The 16,421-nt window shown below is 36.9% G+C and overlaps 1 protein-coding gene across 1 annotated transcript in view; it reads right to left on the minus strand.

Annotated features, from left to right (window-relative positions):
* LOC132095497 (histone deacetylase 4-like) overlaps positions 1-16,421 on the minus strand; it is a 224,292-nt gene that overhangs the window by 85,780 nt on the left and 122,091 nt on the right. Inside the window, exons 4-6 of the mRNA XM_059500553.1 lie at positions 10,858-11,102; positions 5,171-5,321; positions 3,319-3,439 (exon numbers count right to left, since the gene is read on the minus strand). Coding sequence (XP_059356536.1) covers positions 3,319-3,439; positions 5,171-5,321; positions 10,858-11,102 — 517 coding nt within the window. The remainder of the gene's footprint in view (positions 1-3,318; positions 3,440-5,170; positions 5,322-10,857; positions 11,103-16,421) is intronic.

Here is a 16,421-nt window from a genome sequence, read left to right on the forward strand (position 1 = left end):
ATATATATATATGCATGTTATTTAATGTGTATATATATAGAATGCGGTTGTCATATATATATATATATATATATGACAACCGCATTCTATATATATACATTAAATAACATGCATATATATATATATATGTTTACTCAATTGACTTGTTTACTTAATATTATATTTATTTGTCAAATGTATTTGTTAAATAGTTCTTTGCCTTGGTGAGCATTAAATAATAAAAAAATCTTATTGGCCCTAAACTTTTGAATAGTAGTTTATGTACATAGATATGTAAATGCAAAGCCTGGAACATTTCTCTCAAAAGGCCTCACAGATGAGGAGTGTGAATGTGGGCTTGAGGGAGTGTGAGTTTTTGCACAAACACACCCCTATTCACATCCACACTCTTACACTCTTACACACTGACACACGCCTCCTCTTCACCGCTATCTTTCACACATGACAAGCTCCCCAATCAAAACTTGCTCAAATATTTCTAGAACCCAGAGGTGACAGCTAGCTACATCTTTTGTGTGGTGAAGGGAGAAACAAAACTGTCAGTCAAAGTAGAAACTTACATAACATGGTTTTACTTCGGCTAACAGCTGCAAGCGAACAACTATACTACTGTACACTCTGACGTTTGGCATAAGTTTTGTGTAGCATGTAGATCTTTAGCTTTGTTTTGATCTGCTTTTAAGATCTTTGTGACGTCTTAGGTAATCTGATCACAACGCTAAATACAGGTGTAAACGGCTCCAAACCACTTCAGTATTCGATCACTCAAACCACATTCAGAGCTGGTGCAAACACTTGTGACGACACTATATTCATAGTGTAAATGTGTCCTGATGCATCTCAGATAGCAGTGAACAACAACTACTAACTTGCTAATCAATCACTGTGCTCATCACTTGGAGAATGAATACAACGAAACAAAATTAAAGCTCACCAAAATGATTAAATAAATGAATCATTCGAATGTTTTTTTGTTTTGTTTTTATTGTAAGAGGTGCAGCTGACAAATATACAAAAACAAATTTAAAACAAAGAAATAGCTAATTAATGTTTTTTACATGGGGGGAAAAAAATCTGATTTTTTTTTATAGGTGACCTGCACTGTTTGTCACAAATACGCAAAAAAAAAAAAAAAAAAAAAAAAAACAGCAAATTAATCTCTTTCTAACAGGAAAAATGAAATAAAATAAAGTAAAATAATTAAAAATAAAATACTATAAAAATTCCACTTGGCTTTTTATTAATTTTAAATGTTTTTTAATGTTTATTATTAATACACTTGACTTGTGTGAACCGGTTTAGTATTATTATTTTTTTTTTATATTATATTGTGAGTGTGTATATATATATATATATATATATATATATATATATATATATATATATTAGTGTTGGGCGATATGGTCATTTTTCAAATCGTCATATCGTCAGCCCGTGAGATCGACGATACACAATATTATCGAGCATGGGTGGAGCAAGAGAGAGACTCTTTGTTCTTGTCATAGCCTAACTATTGGGTGTTTTAAACCGCGCAAGTGCGCGAGAGAGAGCATATGGAGTCACCAATAATCAAAAAAAAAAATTACTTTCAAACATACTGACTGATTTAACTAACGTTAAATATAAAAATACTGTATTTAAAACAGCTAGTTCATACATAGTCGGACACAACTGTCATATCGCACGTCCGCATCCGCGCAGGGAAGTTCAAAATCAGTCAATCAGTCAATGGTGAAAATCAATAGCAGATTTCATTTAAAGTCCAACAGTTAAACACTTATATTGGGCATAAACGAACATTTAAATATAAAGTATTTAAAACGGGTAAGTTGATATATTTGTAGTAAAGTTGAATTGAACTGATGCATCAGTCATACAGCGCTCCGGACCGCGCGCCTCATGACGAGTCTGACGCACCGCCACAGAAACAAGAATGAGATGCAGTCTAACATAACTGTGACATTAAACTCAGTGAGGGCTCGTTTAAAAGAGTGCACATACAGTATATAGGCCGTTTAGATTACTTGTTAAAGTGCAATGAAATACCTTATACCTGCAGACGATGTACGTCTGTTTGTGGATGGAGACTTTGTAACGGCCAAAACTATGTATTTTGCATGCATCACATTATAGTGCGGTGTGCATGAAAATAATAACAAGGCGGCAGATTGAACTTATTATCCATTATTCATAGTGGTTCATAGTAGTCCTTCTACGTCATCACCACATAGTGCGTTTTATAAGTTAAGTGATCAGTCTTTAAGAAAAGGACTACGTGAGAACCATGCACTATGAATGATAAATTCGCTCTGCCGCCTTGTTAATTATTTTGTCTTTTATTTGTGACACCAAGAAAGAGTTAATCTCTCATGTATGAGAAGAGCGCGTTGCCGTATACCAGCCATACTCGTTTCGTCTGGTCAGAGGAGAACTGGCCCCCCAAATGAGCCTGGTTTCTCCCAAGGTTTTTTTCTCCATTTTGTCACCGATGGAGTTTCGATTCCTTGCCGCTGTCGCCTCTGGCTTGCTTAGTTGGGGACACTTCATCTACAGCGATATTGTTGACTTTATTGCAAATAAATGCACAGACACTATTTAATTGAACGGAGATGACATAACTGAATTCAATGATGAACTGCCTTTAACTATCATTTTTTCATTATTGACACTGTTTTCCTAATGAATGTTGTTCAGTTGCTTTGACGCAATGTATTTGTTTAAAGCGCTATATAAATAAAGGTGACTTTGACTTTGACATTAAATGTGTGGGACACCAACTCGTCGTTTTCTATCTCTTTCATTTCATGGATTTAACGAATTATCCGAGTCAAAGCGTTACAACTTCGCCGACTACATGCTCTAATCCTCCTGCGCGTGCGAGGTGTGTGTGTGAAATGCGGGCAGTGAAATTAAGTGAAATAGCTGGGCAGTTTAAAAGCCGAATTATAATAAGCAGCCTAATAAAAATAAAAATAATAGTTATTATTATTATAATCTAATACATTAATAGGAAAATGAGCCTAATATCGTCTTGATTATCGACAGAGAATTCTGCTTATGTCGATATCTCTGACGATCGTCGATACACGATACTATCGTCTATCGGCACAACCCTAATATATATATATATATACACACACACACACAAAAATATATCATATATTAATTTACTTCACAAACCAGAAAGCTGCATGTTAATGTTAACTGTAAACTGCATGCAATTTTGTCTCAAATGACTGCTTTGTCAAAACCAGATGTAAACAGGACCTGTGAGAAGCCCTTTCTGAAACATGGCACCGATCAGGTTTTGATACTCACCCGTACCAGTAGCGTGGGTCGTTGGGCAGGCAGTGGTTGAGGCTCCTCTGGGCCAGCGCTTTCTTCTTGTTGAGGACGAACTCCTGCAACCTCATCTTCACCTCAGTGCTCGCCACAGCGCCTGTCGATCAGAGCCCACAGTTCAGTAGGACCACAAACAGCCAAGCAGCGGGACATTAATGGCATTTTCTCAGCCTCTAGCCGCGCTATACCACAAGATCTATCTAAAAGCCTCGGGAAGGGGTTTCATGCATTTGTGACAGTCAATTTCTTCGCCATTTCTAAACCCTGTAATTTGCAGTGCCGTAATTTCGTCTTCTAAATGCACTTAAAAAACTCTTAATAGTCTGAGACTGAGAAGATCGAACTGTGCCCAATTGATCACGACCACAAAGGCTGACACTAGTTTTCTGGTGTCGATAAACAGCTCTTCCACTGCAGGCCGACTCGGTCCAGATATCTCTTCACATTTAAGAGGAACAACCCCTTTATCCGGTCTTAAATAGAGAGTGCAAACTCTCTATTCCAATTCCCATTGAGACCGCCACGGTTAAACAAAGACTTTTTTTCTCACTATTGTTCCATCTCTCAAAGAAACACATCAGATGGATGAATTCTCACAGTTTTTCATTCAATTAACACCTTTCCCATCGTCTGTAAACATGTCCCCAGAGGTCGTCGCTAGTGTACGCACACACCTGCGCCGCCAGACAACACGCGCTCCTCGCAGGCAACAGGTGACCGCCGTGTCAACCACAACAGTGACGGATTAAAATAGACCGGCTGTACTGTACTGCAAGGAGCATCTCAGATAAGTATACACTCTCTGAGAAAATCACTGGTAATGTTGCTCATGCCTGAAACACCAAATATTAAACTGTGTGCAACATACTTAATATATCTAATAAGATATCAGATCATTGATTTTGGCAAAAACTACCATAGACTTAACAGCCCACACACACACTAGCCATGTTTCCCATTCACCTATTTTTATTCACATTTTGAGATATCGCATAAAAAAATTAAAAAATTAAATCACAATTAAATCAATTAAACTTCAGCTGAAAACATGGCTACTGTTTCAGGAGTGAAAACTGCATATAAATATGGGAATGAATCCCCTTAATTTGTTTGTTTGTTTATGTTTGGAAGGCTACTTTACAGAACCTGTTCTTGAAAGGGTTGCCATGTCCACTTATTATAAGCAATGCAAATTAAGCATAATTTTGCTTCTTGTTTGAGCATAGATAATAAAGTGATCCAGTTTCTGGAGTTAATAGATAAGGCAGGTGTAGTAGCTTATTTTCAAGATAATGCATTTGGATTTAAGTTTATTATGGGCTTGTTCTTTATTGTCTTAATTTATCAGGAGTCAATGCAGTTGCAGAATGCAGTTGTCACTCCTGTAAATTACTGAACTGTGTGTGTACAGAAAAGGACTGAACAATGAAAGGCGAACTAACAACCAAATTTACATGCAATGTATATGTAGTCATAGTAAAGAAACAAAAACCAAATTTTCACTAATAATGTGTTTTGAAGGTGTTTGAGCAAACACCCTTAAAATGTAGTTTTTTTTAATAGAAAATAATTTTAGAAGCAAAACAGGTGGTCAGAAGGGAGTGATGCAGGTCAGACTCAAACTTATATCATCTACACGAGTGGTGCGATATATCGTCTAAATTGGTCTAACAAAATGGACATTTGACTACTTCAGGCAAGTTTTTAATTTTGGTTATGAAAAGCAATTATAATGCTGAGACAGACATCCAAGCCACAGTGCTGCTGATTAGCCTAATCAATCAAAGACCTTTATGTGTTTCAGTCAGGTAATTAGTTTTTCACTCACTCTCTTGGCCGCGTTCTTTGTTTTTGAGTAACTGGAGCTTCTGTTCCCGCTGCTGTTTCTCCAGCTCCTGTTCTTGACGATGGCGCTCCAACTTCCGCTGGTGTTCCAGGAGCTCCTGCTGATGTTTCAGGGCCAGGAGGTCCTGCTGATGCTGAAGGGGAGGTAGAAGAACACACACATATAAACATTATTCAAGTCAATACAGTGGACTTTTTTTTTAAACACATTATTCTTTTCTTACGGTGTAAGATTCTGTCATGCATGTTATTCCAAATATATACTCAAAACAAATAAAAAGCTGAAGTAAAAAAACAAAAACACTATTGTTCAAAAGTTTAGGGTTTAGGTAATTTCCATTCAGCAAGGATGCATTAAATTTGCAATCACAAATATTTTTGCGCTTTTTATTCTTCAAAAAAAACAACAACAAAAAAACAACAACAACAAAAAAATAACTGTTTTCAACAATGATAAAAATAATAGGCTAAATATTTCTTGAGCATTAAATCAGCATATTATAATGTTTTCTGTAGGATCATGTCACACTGAAGACTGGAGTCATGATGCTGATAATTCAGCTTTGCATCAGAGGAATAAATTACATTTTAAAATATATTACAGTAAAACAAACAGTTATTTTAGAGTGTAATAATATTTCAAAACAGTACTGTTTTAACAGTATTTTTAATCAAATAAATAAAAGCCCTGGTGCTTTCTTTTTTAAATGTATATTATTTTTATTTATTGTTTTTTTTTCTTTCATTTATTGATTTATTTATTTTTACCAATCAGATTATGATAGTAAAAAGATAAAAACAGCATTTCACATTGACTCTATACTGAAGACACACGACTGCACCAAAGTCGTACCACCAATAACTAGTTGGAAATACCGACATCATACAAGAAAGTGGTTCCTGAATGTGATTATCGATGTCTTCAATTACATCAACAGCTCCCTGACTAAAACGAGTGTTAAAAGATGCTGGTAATCTCTCTCACAGTGTGCTCTGCTAATGCAGCCATTGCATCTAACATTTCCACTTCTGCAGTTACTCAGCTCAGCAGCAGTCACATCACATCCATTACTGGCTTGTGATGATGGGTAATATCAGAGCCGTATACAGCTGATGCTTGGATGCTGAATGGATCTCTGTGATTCTGGTCAGTTAAATCACGTTAACACTGACACAGGGTCTAATCAAGCTCATGGCTAGTCTGTGAGCAAGCAGTTACTTAAGATGCTTTTATCCAGCCTCGATACTCCTCTTTTTTGTTATATAAGTCTTTCCTCTCACTTTCCACGTTTCTTTGTGCAGATCCAGGGAGATCACCGGCGGTGAGTCATGGGCGTCTGTCACTTGGAGGCTATGATGACACTGGAGTGAAGAGCATGTCTACCGAACCGCAAAGACTCTTCCTCATCAGGCAAAGCTCTGACATTTCTAACTGGAGCTTTTCAAACCATGCCATCTACCTCATCTCATTAATGTGCATGGGTCTAATCACCATTTCACATCACATCTGGGCTGTCTAAGACCAGAAAAAAGCAATGACATGAGCCGATCTCAAGGATGACTTTTTTTTTTTTTTTTTTTAAATAAAACTAAACAAAATATTAATATTAATGGAAAAGTGGTGTTCGGTCAATGCATTGTGACAATCACTGTAAAGTACTTTTTATGTGATGTATTGCCAATACATAAATTGAAAAGTATTTTTTTTAATTATATATTAAAAAATCATTAAATTAAATATTATTTAAATTGATTTTATATATATATAATAAACTATTTATAAAAAAATCTACTAGTATATAATATTATTTTAATAATGACCATTTAAATGTATTAAAAGTTTAATTCAAAAGTTTATAAATAGAGAAATATATATAAAACACATCTAATCATAAAATAATAATTATTATTATTTAAATAAAATAAAAAAGTCAAAAATATATGAATTTATATATTATATTAAAGTAAAAAAAAAAAAATTATGTACTATATATATATATATATATATATATATATATATATATATATATATATATAGTACATATACACACACACACACATTAACATTTATTATACATTCATCATTACTTCAAAGAAACAATCATGTTTAAATGTATTTATAAAATACATTATATGCATATTACTTGGTTAATAAAACGTAAATTCAAAGAAATAATCTGCAAATAGATTAACAAAAAATAAATAATTCCATTTGAGAGATTGCTTCAGAACAATGTAAACTCCATTGAATATGCCACTAAATTTACATATGGAACAAGAATGTATAATATGAATATATATTTTTCCAGAGGTCTGCTGCGCTCACAGGATCCCGGTGTTTCCCAAGGACAGAGTTCCCACAGCGATTGCAGTCACCCGTCTCCCGTCCGGCCTCACAATGAGAGCTCAGTCTGGAGGCCAATGACAGCAGCACTGCCTCAGGAAACCACAGACACGACAGAGCGTTCAATATTCAAACAAACTCCATTCCTCACAATCCCCACAAAGAAATGGAAAATCAAAGACAGAAGCGTGGGAGCTTTGAAGGAAGGGAGGAACGGAGACGAGAACCGCTGCACTGTGAGCTCTATACAGAAATAGAATCAAAATTCTGTCATTATTTACTCTCCCAAACCTAAACGCTGTTACTGTCTCCATGGAACACAAAAAGTTTAAGCAGCACTCGTCCATTCAATTTCACGCCAAAGCTTTCTTAAATGGCTTTTTGGTTAAATGCTTGAAATAAGGTTTGTGGTTAACACAGGCTCAAGATGTTTTTTACATTTTATTCTATGACATCAAATAAATCAGAAATACCTAGGGCCTTATAAAATTAGTTTTATACATTTTTGTATGGATTAAATTTTTTCCATTTTAATTCTTAAAAAATATTTATTTAAAATTTTAGAAATAAAAAAGCATGTCTAAAAAAACAATTCATGAAATTGATCATTTTAAAAAAAATGTATTAACAAAAGATAAATTTTTAGAGTCACGTGAAATCTGTTTTTATTTTTCACCAAATTCAGCTTTATTTTTCTCAAATTTCATGTTTGCTTTTTTACATTTTTTCTTTCTGGATTCCATTTTAACGGTTTATTTAAATTCTAAAAATCTAAATATGTCTAATCAAATGATTTTTAAAACAATAAGGGCTGATGGAATGTGATAATCCATGGTAATCAAATAAAAACAATCACGGAAAAAGAAATCAAAGTGCCCTTCTTGGGATTTTTATTTAAATTAACTTTTAAAACCGTTTAGACTGACAGAGTTGTCAGAAGCTTAACAGTGGTGACGTAACGTCGTGCGACTAGGGCTGGGTAAAAAATGTATCGATTTTTCGATTAATCGTTTTTTAAAATGTGGTCTATTCAAAATCGATTCTCAAAGGCCATGAATCGTTTTTTTTTTTTCCATATTTATTTCCGCAGACATTGAACGTAAGTTTGGCGTTAATCTAATTACAAATCTTCTCCACTAGATGTCACCCTCTTATGTGCCTTGTGCGATGTTACCAACGAACCCGTCATTCATTCATTCAGTGCTTAAAGCAGTGGTTCTCAACCCGCGGCCCGTCACGAATTCAAATGCGGCCCAACATATGCTGAACACACACACACACACACACACATAACTTTTGCAATTCACTTGAAGAAGTTCAAGCAAATAGAAACACCATATACTACGCAGCAATCATCCTTAATTGAAAAAATGTGGCAAAACATCTCTGGAGAGAACCTCATATTATTAAATTCGAAAGTGCTTTCATATTTCGATCAACATAGGCTACAATTGTGAACACACATTTTCTGCAATGTCGCGAGTCAAGTCATGCTCCCGTGCGCATCTTACGCCATCGGAGAATGTGTGCCGAGGCTCTGAGCAGACGACCGCGTGGACAGGTGCGCGTGGTCAGTAGGCTTCAAAAGCACCATTGCACATGTTCAGGCAGTGTGAAGAAGCTCATTGCCAATCGAACCTGTGCAATCCGTCAATAAAGAATATAAAGACAGCGATGTGCAATGATTCTGGGAAATTATTTGTTCACATGTTTGTTGCAGAGCGGACCATCAGCGTGCGCTTTCGGAAGTATAAATGTAAGAAGTCTGCGTCCGCGCTGACCGTGTCTGCGTCCGGATTGCTCATAGGGAAAGTATAACACAGGCTTTACAATCGCAAATTCATTGTGCTATTACTACATCGAGCTGAATTTCACAAAATTGTTCAGCTCCCGACAGAGTCAGGTGTAGTAGAATTATTTATTTCAATGAATCTAATCGATTAGATATCATAATATTTAGGCTATAATATTATAAATCAGGTTGGTTTGCATTGGTGACGTAATGTGCGTGCGGCCCGCGAGACTTGTACTTGGACCATAATGCGGCCCGCTGGAAAAAAAGGTTGAGAACCACTGGCTTAAAGGGTTTCAGGTGCTTTGTCGACGTTGATGCCACCTTCACATAAAAAGTCAGAGGTATGGAAGCATTTTAGATTTCGTAAGCAAGACGACGACAATAGTGTTGTGGACTGTTCATTGTTCTTTTTTATACATATAGTATTTGTATTAAATCTATATTCATTGACTTGAATCGAGAATCGAGTATAGAAAATAGATCTTAAGATCTTTGCCCGAACCCGACGGGACCTGATCGGACTTCATTTCGATTTGGGCTTCATTTATATCATTTTACACGGGCTCGGGCTTGTGCGGTAAATGAGCGGTCATGTAATGTGTTTCGATTAGCGCGAGAAAGATGCGAAAATGTATGCAGAGTAGTTGAAACGGAGGCTTGCCTCTGACGATTACGTTTTGGTAGCACCAGCAACTAAAGCAAAGTCTGAGGTTTGGAAAAGTTTTGACCTTGTTTATAATGAGAATCCTCGAATAATGAGCCAGAGGGTTATATTGCTGGACGCACCATCAGTGAGCGCAGGAACGCGCTGAAGACATCTACAGTGGATTCAATCATTTTCCTCCACAAAAACACTTAGGCCTTACCTAATCTTGGTGAGTAAATGTTTTTCAAATAATAACTAAATATTAATTGAGTCTTAAATGTATAATGTAGACAGAGTAGGCTATTTAAGCTAATGTTGGCATTATTATTGTATTATGTTAGCTGCTATGGCGAAGCAAATCCGGCAGAGCCTTTATCTTAATTAATTTCGTTATTGCCAAATACCCATCTTAATTAAGATTTTATCTTAATGCAATTTTTTAAGAAAGGCTTGTTTTTATTGGTGTGTTGGCCTATTTATATGCTAAATGAGCCTATGCTATTTATAGAGTGCTGAGATGTTAAGATGTTACAGAGGACTTATTTTATTTTTTTGTTCAAACTTCCAAGTGGCCTATTACGTTAGCCATGTATAAATTATGTTAAAACATGTATAAATGACTCATTCCTGACAAAACGCAAAAGAGCTGTGAGTGCATACATTTTAATTATGTCGGCTTGTAAATGGGTTCGGGCTTTTAAAAAGCTGTCAATCAAAATGTACTTGTCGGGCTCGGGCCGAAATCTGTCGGGCTCGGGTTCTGTCGGGCTTAACTTTTAAGGCCCGATTGCAGCTCTAATAGAAAATCGAATCGAGAATCAAAATCGAAAATCAAATTGAGAATCGAAATCGAATCGAGTACCGAGTCGGTGGCTCTCGCCTCACCTTGACATGCTCCTGCAGCTGCGCTTCATGCTGGCGCGAGAGCTGCTCGTGCTGCCGCTGAAACTCTGCGATCAGGAGCTGCCTCTGTATCTGCTGTTTGTGCTTGAGGGCCAGAAGCTCCTGCTGCAGCTGCTGCTCGCGCTGGGCCGGGTCCGTCGGAGCCAGAGTGAACTGGTGATCTACACGCAGGTCCATGGGGATGGCAGAAGGCGGCACTTGCAGTGGCAGCGCCGTACTCACATCAACTGTGGGAAGAGAGAACAGAGACTCAACAAAGTACTCAGAGTACTTAAAGCTTTTAAAGCCGTTTGTAACTTTTAGGAAAAGCTTTTTTAAGTCAACATTCAAATGTTCTTTACACAAACTAACTTTTATGCTGCAAAAACGAGACGCACAGGTAAGTCAATTTAACAAGAAAATACTGATGTGTACAAAGACTATATATTTACATTATTAACATTATACATTTACCCCCAAAGGTATCTTTCTCAAACCAAATTAACATTTCAATAAAAAAATATTATAAATATTACTGTGACGAGTGGGGCGGGGCCGAGAGACGTGGGAACAGGAGCGAGGCCGGTGGAGTGATTGGAGATGAGCGACACCTGTTCGACCCACCGGTCTCGACTCCCACGAAGGAGATGGAAGGATATAAAACTGGAGCAATGACAGTGAAAGTAGAGAAAGGACCAGGCCTGGGTTTTAGTTTGTGTTTGCTTTTTATTTGTGCGCGACAGTCGTCCGCGAAGGGCGGTTGCACTGTTTTGTGTTTATTTTGTTATTAAAGTCTTTATTTGATTGTCCGCCGGTTCCCGCCTCCTCCTTCCCGAAGATTACGGAGTTTTTATTGTTACAGTGGTGCCGAAACCCGGGAGAAGGAGGGACGTGCTGCTGAAGATCCCTCGCCGCTGTGGTGAATGTGGTGGAGGAGATCACCCAGCTGGTGGAGGGACGAGCAGCAGTGCATTTGGGAACCGGAATTTTTTTACATTTTTTTTTATTTTTTTGACAATCAAAATGAAAGCTTTAATAATCAAAATAAAGACAAAACAGACACAAATAAAAACCAAACACAAAATAAAGTCCAGGCCTGGTCCTCTCTCGTCCTTCACTGTCGTCGCTCCAGTTTTATATCCTTCCATCTCCTCCATGGGACTCGAGACCGGTGGGTCGAACAGGTGTCGCTCATCTCCAATCACTCCACCGGCCTCGCTCCGGTTCCCACGTCTCTCGGCCCCACCCCACTCGTCACAATTACATACTAAAATTATATACTGTCTACTTTATCTATCTATAGATAGATAAATTAACACACACATTATTGTGGTTTATTTTATTGCATGCAAATATATACAGATTTAATTATCAAATAAAATTAATAATATAAACATATGCACAATTATCAATAATAACTACAATATAAAATAATGATTTATTAAATGTATAAATACAATAGTCATTAATTAATAAAGATCAAATAAAAGGTGAAAGTTTTTTCTTTTTTATTAATTTAATAAATGTTCATTTCAATGTAATTTGTAGTTTATGAATAAATTGTGTGTCCATGTGACACACACACACACAATTTATTTAAACTATGAATTGCTTATTTTCTAGTAATTTTGGATTAATAAATGTAAATAATTAACATTTATTTTAATTTTATTTCAACATAAATATGAAAAAAAATTTAAGCAAATAATTCAAATACTTAAAGTTAACAAGAATCAATGATTTTACAATACAGTGTAGCACTTGTCAGAAGATGCGAATGTGCTAGAGCAAGTTCACATGATGCCTGTTCCAAAAAACAATGTTAGTTAAAGCAACTATCCTATCAACATCTTGAACATTCCTCAATACATGCACACAGAGAACAGTACTGCGTCAGCATCATAGCGGCCATCAAATTAAACAGAGGAAAGAAACCTCATGTTCCTGCCGACTGGAATCAGGAAGCGGCCTGGCTTGCGGCATCTTCTTCAATCATCTCTATCTCATAACAGATAAATCTTGCAAACAACTTAGGAACTGAGCAATTGCATTCCACAGCAAGGATGCTTTTGTTTATAAGTGGCTTTACAACCTTAAAGCTAGATTTTGAAGGTAAAATGAGCAATGAAATTCAACAAGAATAAGTAGCACATCACTAAATTACATTTTATTTTGCTATTTCTTTTTAGAAACTGTAATTACAATTCTGCTTATTCAAGCTTAGCCCAGGAATTCTTGAATATCACCAACACATCACTATAAACTAGGATTTTTACTATTATTAGGATTGCGTTACATTATTTATATCATTTCTATAGCATACTAGCTCTTTTTCCAGGCTAAAACTAAGCCAATGTAAACAAAGCACTCTGACACCATATTACATCCAGACCGCTGGCGTGGGAGCTCTTCATTTGTGCATTAGTGAATGGGAGAGGCTTTAGGGGGAACACTGAACACATTCATGCTTCAAGTGTCAGCTCCACTCATGGGACGTCACGATGCCCCGAATGCCACAAGTTCAAGGATGCTCCTCTGACCCCACAACAGAAGAAACAAAAGCACTCAGCGGAAGCCTCGAGGCCGCACAAAGGTCAGCGTCAAAGGCTATTTGATATAATGGAATAAAAAACCACTCTTTAATCCTGACCCAATCATGTCATAAAATCATATTGATGACGCAAATCCTTGGTCACAAAGGGGCCGTTGATGCCCCCTGAAACGGACCACTACGCTCTTTTGCGGTCCACGCTCAGCTGGACAGGAAGCAGTCAACTAGTGAACTACTTCCTCCATATTTACTTTGCATCAATAAGCGATGATAAGAGCATTGTTTATCTGTCTTTGCTGTCAAGAGACAGGCAAAACATATTTGAAATTTACCGCCCAGTCCAAACAAAGCCCAGTGGCAAAAAAAACCAAACAACTATTAGCAGTAATTAAAATGGCAAAGAAAACAACAGTGCACAAGCAAACAGAAAACTCTAATTCAATTAATAAATACTGTTTATATGTCTTTCATTCAAAATGGCTAATCTTGGTTTGCTGAAAATGTAATAGTTTAGATGTGAGTTCAGAAGGGAACAAACACTGGCCCAAACCCAAATGATGCACATGTGGCTCCCTTTCAATTTATGAGTATGATTTCGAACTGCATTTTCCACAGGAATTTGAATTTGAGAAGAGGAATTTTCTGAATTGTAATTCAAAGAAATTTAACACAGGTAATCGGTTTTGGAAAATCTATCTGTCTGCTTATAGTACATTTGTCTGTCCCTCCATCCATCATATCTACCCATTTGCCTTTCATTCCATCCTTCCATCCATCTATTTATCTAAAGTATCTCAGTCTTTCTTTCTATCCATCCATCCACTGTATCTATTAGGGGTGTAACGGTACGCAAAAATCACGGTTCGGTACGTACCTCGGTTTTAAAGTCACAGTTCGGTTCATTTTTTCGGTACATTAAGGGAAAGAAATGCAAACATTAAACTGCAGGTTGTTTATTACTATAAACTTTTTTTTACAATTTGTTTACACTTTTTTTTAAATACTTTTTAATAAAATATATATAAAATAAAAAAGAATAAGAAATAAAATACTGCTGCAAAGTTCTCCACTAAATAAAATACTCTCATTCTCAAACCAATATCATATAATAAAATATAATGAAAAATATAAATAAATAACTATGATTACAGTGCAGCATTACCAATCCCAGCTTGTAGGCCTGCTCATATTTAAAATATATATATAACTTTTCCAAAGTGTAAAGTGCAGCGTCAACATTTTCCGTTTTTAGACCTGCTCAGATTTCGTTATTGCGTTGGCCCGATCGGAATTAAGAGCAAAGGTCTGTTTAAATGCCGACGGGAGCTGCGTTTGAATTACAATCGTTTTTTTCCTAGTTGTAGTGAAGTTCACACTCGCGTGATGCCTTTTGAAAACCTTAGGCCGGTGACACACTGGCATATTGCACCTGTCAAACATAGTATATTTTACCGTCAATACTGTTGACGGTGTACTTTAACAGTAGGCTTTATATGTATGCTCAACATGATATTGTTGTCGTGAAGACAAGATCCTGGTCTTTCGGCGCCTCGGCGGCCTCCCTCTATGTCACCTACAGTAGCAGCAGTCTGTCTGTCTGTCTTTCTATCCATCCATCCATCCATCGTATCTATCCATTTGTCATTCTATGCATCCATCTACAGTATCTATTCCATCAGTGTCTATTGTCTCTCAATCCATCCATCCATCCATCTATCTATCCATTTAACTTTCTTTCTTCCCATCCATCCATCCATCCATCCACAGAATCTATCCATCAGTCTGTCTTACTATTCATCCATCCATAGAACATATCATTCATCTGCCTATCCATTTGTCTTTCCATGTATCAATCCAGAGTATCTATCCTTCCGTGTCTATTCATTTGTCTTTAAATCAATCCACACATCCATCCAACCATCCATTCATGCATCCAGTCATATCTATCTATCATCCATCTACCTATCTACAGTATCTATCCATCAGTCTGCATATCTGTTTGTCTTTCTATCCATCCTTAAATCTGTCCATATATCAAACCAACCAATTACCCACAGTTTGGGGAAGTCGTGGCCTAATGGTTAGAGAGTCGGACTCGCAATCCAAGGGTCGACTCTCGGGCCAATTGTAGGTGGGGAAAGTGCATGTACAGTGCTCTCTCCACCCTCAATACCACGACTGAGGTGCCATTGAGCAAGGCACCGAACCCCCAACTGCTCCCCAGACGCCGCAGCATAAATGGCTGCCCAGTGCTCTGGGTGTGTGTTCACGGTGTGTGTGTGTTCACTACTGTGTGTGTGCACTTTGGATGGGTTAAAAGCAGAGCACGAATTCTGAGTATGGGTCACCATACTTGGCTGTATGTCACGTAACTTTCACTTTCAGTATGTATCCATTTATATGTCTATCCATTTGTCTTTCCATCCATATAGCCATCCATCTACAGTATACAGGTGCTGGTCATATAATTAGAATATCATCATATCAAGTTTATTTCACAAATTACATTCAAAAAGTAAAACTTGTATATCATATTCATTAATTAGACACAGACTGATATATTTAAAATGTTTATTTCTTTTAATTTTGATGATTATAACTGACAACTAAGGAAAATCCCAAATTCAGTATCTCAGAAAATTAGAATATAACTTAAGACCAATACAAAGAAAGGATTTTTAGAAATCTTGGCCAACTAAAAAGTATGAACATGAAAAGTATGAGCATGTACAGCACTCAATACTTAGTTAGGGCTCCTTTTGCCTGAATTACTGCAGCAATGTGGTGTGACATGGAGTCGATCAGTCTGTGGCACTGCTCAGGTGTTATGAGAGCCCAGGTTGCTCTGATAGTGGCCACGTCTGTGTGTAGTGGTTCTTGAAGCACTGACTCCAGCTGCAGTCCACTCTTTGTGAATCTCCCCCACATTTTTGAATGGGTCTTGTTTCACAATCCTCTCCAGGGTGCGGTTATCCCTATTGCTTGTACACTTTTTTTCTAACACATCTTTTCCTTC

This window comes from Carassius carassius, chromosome 19, assembly GCF_963082965.1.
Source record: "Carassius carassius chromosome 19, fCarCar2.1, whole genome shotgun sequence".
Taxonomy (NCBI): domain Eukaryota; kingdom Metazoa; phylum Chordata; class Actinopteri; order Cypriniformes; family Cyprinidae; genus Carassius; species Carassius carassius.